The sequence below is a fragment of the Gadus chalcogrammus genome, chromosome 10 (assembly GCF_026213295.1).
Source record: "Gadus chalcogrammus isolate NIFS_2021 chromosome 10, NIFS_Gcha_1.0, whole genome shotgun sequence".
Taxonomy (NCBI): Eukaryota; Metazoa; Chordata; class Actinopteri; order Gadiformes; family Gadidae; genus Gadus; species Gadus chalcogrammus.
Window position 1 is genome coordinate 14,426,256 of NC_079421.1, and position 14,019 is coordinate 14,440,274.

At 42.2% G+C, this 14,019-nt stretch overlaps 1 protein-coding gene across 1 annotated transcript in view; it reads right to left on the bottom strand.

Annotated features, from left to right (window-relative positions):
• The window catches only part of ctnna1 (catenin (cadherin-associated protein), alpha 1), a 76,106-nt gene that overhangs the window by 24,258 nt on the left and 37,829 nt on the right, over positions 1–14,019 (bottom strand). Inside the window, exons 8-13 of the mRNA XM_056600412.1 lie at positions 13,501–13,581; positions 13,052–13,204; positions 6,995–7,087; positions 6,293–6,449; positions 5,274–5,474; positions 1,282–1,433 (exon numbers count right to left, since the gene is read on the bottom strand). Coding sequence (XP_056456387.1) covers positions 1,282–1,433; positions 5,274–5,474; positions 6,293–6,449; positions 6,995–7,087; positions 13,052–13,204; positions 13,501–13,581 — 837 coding nt within the window. The remainder of the gene's footprint in view (positions 1–1,281; positions 1,434–5,273; positions 5,475–6,292; positions 6,450–6,994; positions 7,088–13,051; positions 13,205–13,500; positions 13,582–14,019) is intronic.

The following is a 14,019-nucleotide window of genomic DNA, read 5'->3' on the forward strand; positions in this document are numbered from 1 at the left end:
CCCTTCAAGACACCCACCCATATCCACCCTTGCGCACACACACACACACACACCAGGTAGGCCTCAGCCAGCCCCAGGGGGCCCATGTTAACGACTTAATCAATCTGGATAACAAGAGTGGAGCAGAGGGAGAGGAGAAACTGAATGTAGTTCCTTCGCTCTCACTCCTAGTAGAAAAATGCTAATTAAAACCCACTGTCTTAAATCAATTACCGTACTTGTTATAATGCAAATACAGCATAATGGTTTCTCGCATTGGGTGTTTGTCTTAAGCCCGAACGGCATTATTAATGGGACCCCGAGAAGATTTTTAGAAGCACTAGGGCAGTATGCACAAAGCCTTGTCAGGACTAATCGTTTCGGTTCAATAGTTTAAAGAGGAACAAATAACAAAAGACAATGGCAAAATCCAATATGAAGTAAATATATAATTAGGCTTTGCTCGCAAAAGAGCTTCAGCTTTTAACCACATTACCGGGTAATCTGGTCATAAATTGGAAATCAAATTAAAATGGTTATTTTAAGCACTGGTTATACGGTTAGCGTTTATGAGCCTTCCGTTTTTCTCTGTTACAGAGGTATGGTTGTCAGTCTAATGTCGGCCCATTAGGCAACGCCTCAACGGTACTAAACTACCATCTGTTTTAGTCCTACTCTTACCCTAGAAAGATAATTAACCCATGAAGGAGATAGGGCGGCTGTTGGACTACATTGCTGGTCTGGCCAATTAGGTCGACACTTGCCTGAGACATGTTTATCATTGGCCACACATGCATAGTCACACACAACATTACATAAAAACACATCTGGTGCAGGCAAACCAGCCCCACACACACACTACACCAGTGGCACTAGACAAGGAGAAGGAATTTATTGAAGAGGAGAATGTTGTCAGTGGGGGATTGTTCAAGCCCAGAGTAAAAAGGAAAGTCCCTAGTTGCTTAATCTTAACATCTATAATTGGCTTTGGTATTCCCAAAGTAGATTGTCTTTCATAGAAGAGTCAACGGTAAACAATGATTCAAGAGATAATTGCATCGTGAGTACAACAAGCAAGCCTTATTTACAGACACTTATTGGCCCAGGTTGAGTCATGAAGGTGTATTATCATTTCAGCGCAACCGATAAAAGTATTGGTGTGATGATTTATGCATGAAAACACTGGGCTGGTCAACAATCTCATGGTCGCGTTAACAAAACAGCCAACTGCTAGGGGATTTGAAAAAGGTCATACAACTGACTTCAAGGGGGAAAATTCACTACTCCTTAAATCTTTCTTACCCTGATCATGAGGACAGCCTTGCGGATATCCCGGACACCATCGTACACCAGGCGAGAGGCGTCAATGAACTCGTTCTCGTCCACAGGCATGGTGGGGTTGGCACTCAGGGCCTCCACCGCAGCCTCCACCTGCTCAGTGAACCGGGGCATAACTGTAGGGGACAGAGGAGGGGAGGACAAATAAATACAAAACGTAATGTTTCACTCTGGTGTCAAGTCGAAGTGAGCCCAAAACGGTGAGAGAAACTACAGCACACAACACAGCCGCCGTTACAGAACACCTGAAGACACGTTGAAACGTAATGGAAAAATTACCATTTCTCACTGAAGCCAGCTTCAAGAAGCGCCGGGTTTCATTACCATCGGACTAGTCAACAAATATGCGGAAAACAAAGCAGTTACTACCAAGTGAGCCATTACAAAGCCATAGATGCACTGATAGTCTCACAAACATCCTATGGTGCTCAACACACTGCGAAGCGATGTTGAGAGCTTACTGAAGAAGGGAAGGCTTTGCTCTAGTTCCTCTCTAATCCATATTCGCCGCATTCCCCCAAGGTTACAGGCTATCAAAGGCTTCTTGACATCAACCACAAACAGAATCTCTCAAGAGGAAGCACATTTGCAATTATTAACAATACAGCCCTGGAGAAGTAGCAAAGGCACCGATTATGCCCTGTTGAGGATTTACTCACTGTGCAACACTCAACTGCAACAAACTAATAAAAACGATTGACCTTAACATATAAATTGGGAAAAGTGCCATGATCGCAAAAAGCTTGAAATTTAATGTGTTTATGTGCTGTTTTGACTACTTAGTGATTTGACCACATTGATAAGAATATTCAACCAAATGGTCACTTGAGAAATAGCAAGGGCAATCAGTGTTGTGTGGTTAGGCTTTCGAAAACAAGCACAACATCTAACCTGTGGGGTGGCCATGTAGGATGTGGTGGTGGGGGGCGGGTACTTGATTTAGCATGTGACATTGCAGCTTTTCATTGCAATGCCTCACAAATCTGTCCCAGCGGCAAGTATTTTGCCCCGGTAATGATTTAATAGGCACGGGGGTTCTCGGTGCTATTTGCATTAATGCCCCTCAGTATTTAGGATTCGGCTTGGCCTTTGTGTTAGAGGAAGAGGGATATGAGAGATTGCAGTGTTTGAGAGCAGGATCAGCAGTACAAAACCTGGGGGATTGGATCTTGTGCATTCAAATGTGGAGGGGCTGTAGTAAATAAAACCAAATGTGGTATTCATCGTTCTTATGCCATCCTTATTTGTGTGGTCCTGACAAGAGAACTCTCCTTACACAAATATAAAATGCTCTAAACTGACCTTAAAAGTAGAAATCCATCGAAGATTTTCATCGATAGATTGAATAAAAAAAATGGACGTTAAAAAAATAATATACAAGTTCAGAGCTTGCATCTACTCTTAAAAACTTTTGTGCACCATAATTATTGCTCCTTGCCAATGATATTCTTGCCAATGACGACGTTATTTATTTTGTCATTCATTATTAGTTCTTTATTTATTTTGCCACTAAATGTACCACGTTCTGGTCACACCGACAGAGACCCTCCCATGGAAAACTAACCGAGAAGGATTGTGGGAACCCAAATTTGCTTTTCATGCTCTTCACCATTCATCACTCCAGGCTGATACTTGGTGTCCCTGGAGAGCCCATTGTCTCCCGGTTCCATCTGTTGTAATCCATTTGACTTCACCATCACAATTGACAGACCATTAAATTCACTGAACTCATATGCTTGTGGACTTACAAATGGGGTGTGTGGGGGGGGGGGGGGGACTCTTAACAGAAGAGTTCACCAAGTCACAAAAACGGTATTAAATAAAAACAATTAAATTTGTCAATTTATAAGAATACATTTAGAGATTAGGCTAGATTTGGAGAGTATCCAACGGAATAAATACCAGCCCTCCCTTCAAAGCCACTCCACCAAAACGGGTGACTAGGTGCTCGCTTAAGCAACTTTAATAAGTATCCTCCTTACTGTACGTCCACACCAGAAGCGAATTGAGCGACCAAATCGCCGGAAGTCATTCACTTTCTATGGGCAAGAACGACCAAAGCGACCAACGCTACCAGCGGCCAAAGTTGAGCGACCAGAGCGTCAAAAAAAAAGTTGAAAACTTTTTAACTTTATGCAAATGACTATGACGCGCTTCAGCGGCCAAACACTGACAGCCAATCAGAATGTAAACGCTCTTCGCTTGCGTGGATCCCAGGGAACACCGGCAGGCACTTTGGTCCCTACCTACCTTTATTCACTCACTGAACAAAATGTCGGCTGAAGTATTAATCGCGGCTGTAACTGGGCACCCGGTGTTGTACGAACCAACCCTTTTTCAGTTCAGAGATCGAAACGCCATAGTGGTTTGGATAGTGATGACAAGCGGGAGTATTTATACATCTAGAACGTATTTAAGCGGGAATCATTTTAATTTGCTCTCCATGCCACCAATCTAACCAACCAATCGCGTGTAGCATGCTTTAAATAAAACCCCAAAAGTTTTTGAAATCGTCACATAAACAAACTAATCGACAAGATGAGGGATAAATGACAAGGGATATATCTCTTGTCTTTTATCCCTCAATTCCCCACTATTCACGGAGCCTGAGGTGAATAATTGTTAATTAAATAGTCTAGATAGATAGATAGCCTAGTCAAGTCTTTATTAATACCAAACGACACAAATTGTCGGGTATCCATTTAGGTGGTTCGACCCACACAGGACAGTAGCCTACAAGACCACACAGAACAAGTCTGACTGGACATACACACAATACATCACATTAAAACTAAACACGCGTTGATAGATAGACAGATAGGCCTAGATAGATAGATATGTTCCATTATTTGCCTTGCGGAGCCAACCAGTCCTGTGCACGTATGCAAATTAGCCATGTGCGCCAATGTCTATTGGTTTTGAGTGCGACGAATGAGTGCAGATCATGATTTGCAGATGCAGATCAGTGAAACATTTTAACTAGCCTACAGCACGCAGGATTTTTTGTTCTCGGTTGCAATTAGCCTACATTTTAGGATTTTTTTTATATTGGGGGGAATCACTGTCCTACTTGTTGTCGAAGCACTTTATCCAACAATCAAAACCGTCTCGGCAATATGGCCAAGGTGTATGGGAGAGTTCACTCTTTGATATGGCTGTCTGTAGGGCCTACTAAAAGCATACGGCTCCTTTAAATGCGTCTGCATAATTTAATTGTACGTCATGAGCGACTTGAGCGACAGAAGCGAACAGAAAAATTTGCAGCGAAACTTTGTGAGCGACCAAAGCGTTTTGGCGCTTTGGTCGCTCCTGGTGCGGACGTACAGTTAGACTTTTCATATTATAGTATTACTCGGGTAATGCGCTCAGAGTGCACGCCCAGAGTGCACGCCCAGAGTGCGAGCCCAGAGTGCGAGCCCAGAGTGCGAGCCCAGAGTGCACGCCCAGAGTGCACGCCCAGAGTGCACGCCCAGAGTGCACGCCCAGAGTGCACGCCCAGAGTGCACGCCCAGAGTGCACGCAGGTAGCCTGGTAGTTAGGTGGACAAGTTAGGCCATCCAAGTAATTTGGGCAAATTCATTTATTGGACAGGCTTCCTACAGGTCTGCGACTGATACGAGATTTTTGTTGCTGTTGGCATTCGATTGCTAGATTGCTTTTTGTATGCAAAGCAAATTTAAAAAATGCTTCAAAAATAGTGTACCCTGCTGTTTTTTTACCTTATTTTTGTTTTTGCATTTAAAAAGTCATTCAACCACTAACGTTATTTGAACCTCAATTTAGCATGATTAGTAAAACAGGTCCACTTAAAAACCACTTATGAAAATAATGAGAAACAGACGATAAGCATCATTCCAATCAAATCCATTTCGGTACACCCTTATAAATAATGACTAATAAACCAAAATGCCCAAGCTAAGCATTGCAGAGGCGTCCTTCTCCCATGAGGTACGTACCGGTGTTAGTCAGCAGCTTGGTGGCTTCCAGGACCTTCTCGGTGTAGACTCCGGGCTCATAGTTGTCCATCTCAGAGGTGACCACGTGGACCACCCTGGCGGCGCGGCCACGGATGGCGCCGGCGGTACGGTCCAAACCGTCCACGTCCTTCTCTTGCAGAGCGATGACGCACTTGTTCACATCCTCCAGGATGTGGTTCTCTGTCGAACAAACGATAACAAAGCAGCCCGCGTTTAGAATTTCTGTGTTACACTTATATTACGCAAATATAGCAGCGACCATACTTTCATGGAGAAAGAGTACCAACATTAAACATGAACTACTGCGGTCTATATGCAATAACGGCTGTCCCATAGCCTGAATACTGAGACCGTTTTGTAATCTAGCCTCTTTAAAAACAAAGAATGGGTTGGGTATGTGCCGGCAATGAATGAAATGCTAAGTTGATGTCCCTCAGCCATCTCACTCAGTTTGAAATGTCCCTGGCTCAAGAGGGCTGAGGGTTGATGGAATGGCAGCAGGGAGAAGACTGCAGCCAAATGCTCAGAAGGCTTATTAATACCAAGCATATTAAATGGGAATATTGTCTGTGTTACTGCAATCTGTTCTTGGTTCGAGGTGAAACGACTCTGCTCTACTCTGATGCTTAAAGAGAACTGATAAGAGCATGCCTGACAGTTTTACACAAACACTTGGTGTCTTAGCACGCATGACAGCACGTCAATAGAAGAGCTAGTTCTGCTGATGCATCGGGGCCTTTTGTTCTTACCTCTGGTTTACAGAACCCATTTAACCTTTGTACATATGGCTCTCATTGGAAAGATGGATACCACTGGTCCTCTGCATGCTCTGCTCCTTTGCTCTTAAACGCATGGCACATTTTTCTCTGAAGACTGTCAGTTGAGGCATTCTTCCAATACGGTGCAGGCAACCTCCTTTCTACTCTACAAAATGATTTAAGTTTACCTATTGGGAGAAAATAAACGATGTCTCTAACACGCATGGATCGGACACCCACCAGACACACAGAGGAAGTCATCAATGGACGTGATGTCATCCACGGCGTCAGTGAGGATGCGGACCTGCTTCTCCCACTGCTCCTTGAACAAGTCCATGTTGTCCTGGGCAACTTTACTGTTGGGCTTGGCAGCCAGAGCCAAGGCCGCATTAATCACCTGCAATCACCCAATTACAACCATTAAAGCTCCATTAGAGCAAAGCCTTCAGCTACAACATTAGAATAGGTTGACTGCACGATCTCCATCAAACACAAACGGACACAAGCACTGGGTTGGACTACAACATGTAGTCATTCTTTTGAGTGATTAGAGACATTTAAAGTACAGGATTAAAATAAGAGCGGCTCGTAGTTGTACGGTACTTGTTTTTGTTAGAGGAAATTGAAAAAGTGAAAATGTAGTGTATTGGTGAGTTCTGAACGGACCGATTTGCCGAAAAGGCACTAGAGTTTGGCAGTTGTAAAGGGGTTCTGAGCGGATAATGTCAAAATTGGGAACACATCAAATTTTCAATTTTAACCCTTTCTTTGGAAATCGCAACACACAAGATGTGGACTGGCTTAGAAACACCTTAAGATTCTGATTCTAGGTATTCCCAGTAATGGACAAGTAAAGTGGTAAAAAGATAAATAGAGAATTGGGAGTGCAAGGGTGCAGCAGAAGGGTATGACAGTGTGGTCTGGAAGTGAACAGTCAGGTACCTGGGGGCACAGCACCTCCAGCTGGGAGGCGGCCATACGGACCAGCTTCACTCCTTCCTCGTTGTTGGAGATGGAACACGCCAGGTTGGCCACCTGAAAACAAGACACACTGCTCGGACACAGTAACACTGACATGGGGCCGAATCCGTTTACTGAGAGAATAGATGCGTTGAATGAGGAGTTAAGAATGAGGGGTTAAGGAAGGGCGATAATTGAGTTAAAGTCACGTATGCAAATATGAAAACAGGAAAATCAGGGAAGGTGCTAAGCTGAATCCGGTTGCATCCTGTTATCAGAAATATAATGAAATCAGTTTCATGTGGAAAACAAATCGGCGGGAGATTGTTTCATGAAGCATAAACAAGAAACACCATGAAATTGACACTCCTTACATTAGATTACATAAAAAGAGAATAATTTATACATTATCTCTGCAATTGTCAGGTGCTAGAGTTGGAGAGGAAGCGAGAGAGCGCGTGACTACATCGAAACGAGTTCAAGGGGTGCGTTCCAACACATTCAGGGCAATCAAGAAACCAAAGCGGTAGCGCCGTTGTTTACACTGGACAGACAATGCTCACTGCAATAGCTGTAATGTGAAATGCAAAGCTGGCCAGGGAAACACAAGCTACCTGAGGAAACACCTGTTCAAATTCAACATGCATCCAAAACTCAGGAAGTGTAACGGGTTTAATAGCCCTACGTTTGAAAAAACTGCAGCTAATGTAAGCACAAATACAGCCAGTGCCAAAGAGGTTAAACCCTCCTTGGACCATGAAATTGAGGCATCGAAACATAAATTGGCAGGTAATGAATGAGCTAGTTGGATTTTTGTGGTTGGAGATAACTGGGCTTTTTTCACTGTTTTTGTGGACGTTAGCTTAGCATTTTTTTGGTATGTCCGAAACCTGAGTATGAATCCAATGGTACATGGATTGTATAGTATTTATGGGTAAATGCTACAACATGAGATATTGAATTACCTAAACACACACACTCTTAAGTAACATACGTTTTGCCTTGCTAGGTGCGATCAATTTTGTAAAACAAAAAAAAAGAAGAAAAAAAAAGACTTGTTATCATCATCAGGTGACAATTCTGGAGTTGTGTCGTTTACGCTCTCGCTTTCATTGACAGGTTGACCAGTCAGACTGCCGACCTGCCCTCGTGTCAGAGTGACAGCCCCAGAGGTTACACCCTGCACCCAGGCGCAGAAGTAGTCACCGGATCGGAGTCCCTAGCTGCCACGACTCCTACCTTACCTGGGGAGGCTATCACATTGGCTAACTCCGAGACACACGACAGCTTTCTCACGCTACGCTGACAGACTGACAGGCTGGCAGGGGTGGGTTTGAAAGGGGAAGATTGTGGGATTGTCAAATGTGATCAGGAATACATGCGCGGTAAAGGACTGCAGCACTTTGGGACTTAATATAGTCAATTGAAAAATTAAGCTCATATCAAGACTTTTTTTATCACATAGGCCTATAGCTAAAAGAAAAATAAAGTCTCAAAAATCAAATAGTTAATTTGTCCGACTTCGTTCTTGCTAGTTTGGCTGACAGTTCTGGGGAGAACTTCTCAAATATTAAATCATCCAGGTGCCTCTGCTGGCCTACAATCAGAGAGGCAAATATTCCAGACTCCCAAAACCCCAATGCAAGCAAAAGAGCTGAGCCAGCAAGATCTACTGAGGCTGCCCCCATGTATAATTTGGGAGTACATATTGTTCCATTGACTAACAAATCACACACAAACACTGCATTTTATAAACATTTTTGTATGTTCTGCCCCAGAGTGACAATGCATGCCAATTGAACGCCAGATTCAGGTCAATCAGACAATCTATTGGTAACAATGCAGAAGCAGAACATTTAGGAACGGGAGTGCCAAAACCTAATGGGATTATACAATAGAAAGAACAGCCAAAGCATCTTCACATTATGCCAAAGGTAAAAAAATTCTCCTGTGGACTTTTCACCAGGGACTCTGTCTCTGCAAAGTTTGAAAGAATTGCTGAACCAAGACTAAAATGCAGCCAGTAGGACTAGAGAATTGAACTAAACAGAGCGTTGATTGGAGCACTGTTACTGAACGCACCACTGGTCACACGAGTGCCAGAGTGGATGAGAGTCTCTGTAGAATCCTCTTTTTTTTTTCTCTCCCTCGCCTCTATTCTTCAACAAGCCTTTCCTTCTCTCACTCTGGAGAATTCCTGCCAGTACTTTAAAAACAATTTTTCTGCCTCTGATGACATCTATGCTAGCATTCTAGCATTCGAATAGATGGAGACACATGACCATGCAGAAAAAAAACATCACAGCGCTATAAAAGACATGATTTCACCGGGGACACAGCTTTTGGTCTTCTTACCATAATTCACTCGGAAGTGTTATAGGCTATTTCTAGCCTATAACACACTGGTGCTTCACACCACCAAAGTGATGGTCGAATTTGCTCGCCTTCAAGGCACAGATCATACATTATGCGCCGCTCTTTGCTACCTGATGAAGTTATATCATTAAAAGCGTTCATGCCACCCATTTCTCACGCCAAAGACCCGACCGTTCAGTCAACTGTCAGACGGGTGTAGGGGCTAAACAAGTGTTCAGTGCAAAATCTATCAAAGCATCTGTTTAAATTAACAGATTTATTGGCATGGAAATCAATTTGTTCCACAAATTTGTTCCCAACACGTCACTTATAATTACAAAAAGCATAACTTTAATTTAAAGTAACATCAAAGCTATTTCATAGATTACACACCATTACGTAAATTGGCAATGTATTTTGTAACTATAAATTGATTTGTGTTCATTGAAAATGTTGGGATGGGAAACTAATTTCAGTAATTAAGCATAGGTTTATGGGAAGTGTTAAAGAAATGGTCAATGCCCAAACATTCATCAATGTTTTCAACTGCTAAGTCGATCGGTAGTGTAAAATAAGAAAGACTATAAAAGCAAAAGCCTATAATTAGGAGGCCATATAATCAATATTACATAGATATCCAACCTAACTAAAAAAAAAGGCCATTTTAATCACTTCATGACACGTGGACACTTTTATAGACCATCATTTGCCGTTTACAGTTTACAGACAGAGTGAAATGGCAAGTATGGCCAAGATGTTCCCTTCCTCATGTTGAGAGGACCCTGTTGTGGCGATGCTGCGAGTGGTCTGTGGCCATTTACTCTTGAGCGTTAAGCATATTCCGCCTGGAAACAGGGAAAGAGCGGCCCTTTGCAACTCAGTCATTTTCTACGGCAGCGTCCAGCTGACTGTGCAATCCACTGCAGTGTAGGAACGGGCCACTGTGTCCACTGTGTACCCACTGTACGCCTCTTCTGGATGTAGCGACATGTGGAGGGATTTCTTCATCTTTACTTGTCAACCAAGGCTCTACAAGATACAGGCCATCGTCTAAAGCCATGTCACAATGTCGCCGTGGCTTGGATCTCTGCTCCACCAGTCGGATAGATCTCCTATTATTTACCATGATAAACATTCTGTTGATTGACATCTAAAGCACTGCAGGACCATCTCAGTGAAGCTCTGTAGCAAATGACGGCTTTGCTGAAACCAAACTACGTTTTTCTTATTCACATGTTTCTTATTCACAAAGAAACTGAATTGATGTAAATCAAGCCGGCCACATTTTTTGGTTCCCTTCATAGGCCAAGGGGATATTCTACCGCTGAAATCTCCATCTCTTTGATAACAGCCATGAACAACCAAGAATATGGCCTTGAGGCAACAAAGCTAATGTTCGGACTATTTTGCCCTCTGCCTTTAAAAAAAGGACATTTTACTAAGTATAAAAACATAAATATATATAATAAATGAATAAAATAACTAACTGAATAAGGATAACCTTTCAAATACAATTAAAAAGCATGGCATATTTCAATCAAAAATTTTCAAGCAAAGTTTGAAAGAAGCAACAAATATAAATGTCAGGGTTTGTCTGTTTGTAAAACATATCCCAGTTAAAGCAAATTAAAACATGAAGTACATTGTACTGCAACACAACAAAGATGTGTAAGGTGCGGAAAAAAACATTTATAAGACCTGGTCAAACTGGATTAGTGTTTGAGGGCTATGCAGCAATTTAATGTTTTAAAAGCATTGCCAGATTAAGTGTTGCAATTTCAACTGCAATTTTCTGCAGGAAAGACTAGTCATTTGAAGAACCAAGTGGCAAGAAGCAAACTCGTGACAAATGCTATTACACAGCAGTTTGACACATTAAAAGCGCTTGTCTACTGCTGCAGGACCTCCCAGTAAGGAGTACTGGGGGTAATCAATTATTGTGTCCTTGTTTTGTTGTTTAGAAACTATATCAAACAACATAAAATTGTATTTAAAAACTATATTGGAATTCAACCCCATTGGTTGAATTTTCACATAGTAAATAAAGTTCCTCGTTTGTGGATGTATTGCAAGAATATTTAGAAGACTCATTTGAAAAGTTATGAGATTTTCATGAATGGATGGAACGTTTCAAAATGTATTGTTCCATCTCGGTTTGGTCATTATGGCAAAACCTTATGGCTTTAAAATGTACGTATCTTAAAACTATGTTTTAATCAAAATGTTGATATTTAATTCATTGTAAAAGTAGGCTACTTGAATACAGGTATTGACGGGGAAAGAAATGTAATAAAAAGCAATCATAAATAAGTATGAAATGAGTTGAAAGCTTTCTTATTCCGTCGTTTTTTAAATTAACAGGGAAGACTAAAAGGAGAGAATAGCTTATCCGCACACAGACACACGCACACACAAGTTGTTGCATGTTTCTCAGTCCTCGTCAAGTCGCGTCAATGCCAATCATATTAAGTACCGGAGCGTAAGGGGAGTCGAATCATGTCAGCCTATATTGCCACGGCTGACATTTGGGCCACCCCAAGGAGCCACTCTAGGGGCTACCTATCAAGGACGCCTCGGCGCCTTCTCCCGGAATTCCCACACCAAGCTCCCCTCCTACCCGGAAGGCCACCCGGCGACAACAAGGCCCGGGCAGTGGCCCATGGGAAGAGGTCACTTCCAAATGCCAGCCTATGACACGACACCGGCGGTGGGGATTGAACGGCCACTAATGAGGACAGTTAATGTTTCCGTCAGCTCCTTTCACTTCTGACTCGTGCCTCGCCCTCGACGTCTTTCCACTTCCTGCATTCGGCTCTGGGGCTACGGCAACGCAGATTCCATGGCCAGGTCTATATTTAGAGCTTTTTTTTTCTGAATTTATAATGAACGGTTAGAGACTTAGGGATGCTAAAATAAAAAAGGGACCATATTTTACAATCTTATCAAAAGTATTGCAAAGCCTCAGCGTCACCATTTTTGTGCATAAGTTGTATTTCTGTGACTTGTACTCTGCCTGGTACAAGGAATTAAGAGGATGGCCAAAGTGCACGTTAATGTGACAAATAGCCTTTGTCTTGCCAGACTTCTGGGATTTTATAGAGGAGCTGGTTAAAGTTCTGAACTAGCCATAGAAACTGCAGATTCATTGATTACACAAAACATTAAAACCGTTGCCATCTAAATTCTCCACCCACTCAGTGGTAAAACCGAGTGCCTACAAGGGTGATTTGCATTGGGCAGGGAGAAGAGAAACAATCTTAGCACTTTACATAACCCATCAACATGTAAAAGAGAGCAGCAGACTCATTAGCAAGTATTTCAATGTGTAAAATATCCAACAACTATGAAATACAGTTATCATTCCTTTAGGGATAAAGTTGACCCTGGCTATCTTATTCTTGATTCCAGGGTTGGGATGATCTCGGCCACTGTTGCATCTGTGAGCTCTACACAGCCTTGAAAATAGACTAATATTGTGCGTGCTTGTGCTTTTTTTCGAGTGTGTGTGTAAGAGCTACAAGTTAAGGATTTGGTGAAACTATGAGAAAAATATAATTAAAAGTATTTTCAAAGTCACCAGCGTTCGCAGACATCTAAACAGACAATTCCATTTGATAAATTGAAATCTAAAATAGAGCTTAATTAAACCAAAAATCTGTAGCATTTATATTTCAGAGTAAGTACCTCAATCAGCTTGTTGGCATGTTCGCGGAAGACCTGTGCGTACTCCTTGACCTCCTTCTCATTGCCATTCTTGGCTGCCTCGATCAGGACCAGCAGAGGAACGTTGGTCTCCAGGAAGGAGTCAGAGACATGGTCCATGACAGCTTTACGCAGCTGAGGGAAATTAAAAACCGAAAATTGAAATCAGAATCTTACATTTTACATTACTGCATAAAACCGTGAGGTTCCCGTTCCTTAGATATACATGAAGGCCCACACCATCGAGATACTGTGCATAGCACATTCAATAATAATACGAGAACAGGGTAGATAACCATTCAACATACACTATCTGTAAAATAAAACTTTTAAGTAAGAGGGAAATGCATATATTTTATGCTCACTTTGCACAAATCAATGAAGTTAAATGGATAAATGCAGGGCTAAGAGGGGAAGGGAAAATAACAGACCTGGCGACGCAGGTCCCTGGTCTTCTTGGTCATCCTGTCGATGGCGGTGTTCAGGGCATCACTCCTGTCTTTCCTGCCCGCCTGAAACATACATTAGAGAGGGACACAAGGGGTGAGTTACTGATTGACACCTTTTTTTCCCCCCCAAACGCTCGAAAGAGTCAAGGGAATGGGTATGGAACCTTTGAATTTTGCGAGAATAGCCTATTGGGCATCCACAGCGCAATAAATACACATGATATATTAAATTAAATAATTTGATTGGTATATATTCTGCTTTTACTTATTGGGTCCAATAAACTCAAAAAGCTATCAATGCTTTTTTTTCAATTTTCCAGATTAGAATAAAACATTTGAAACCTTCAACACTTAAAAACATAAAAACGTTTTGATTCACAGCCTTGCCATCGCAGCATAAAACACACGCTGCCAAAGCATTCACCCACAACAGCATGAATGGTTGTAGCACTGATCTATCCACCCCCACTCCACACACGCAGTGCCCTTTGCCCATCAGGG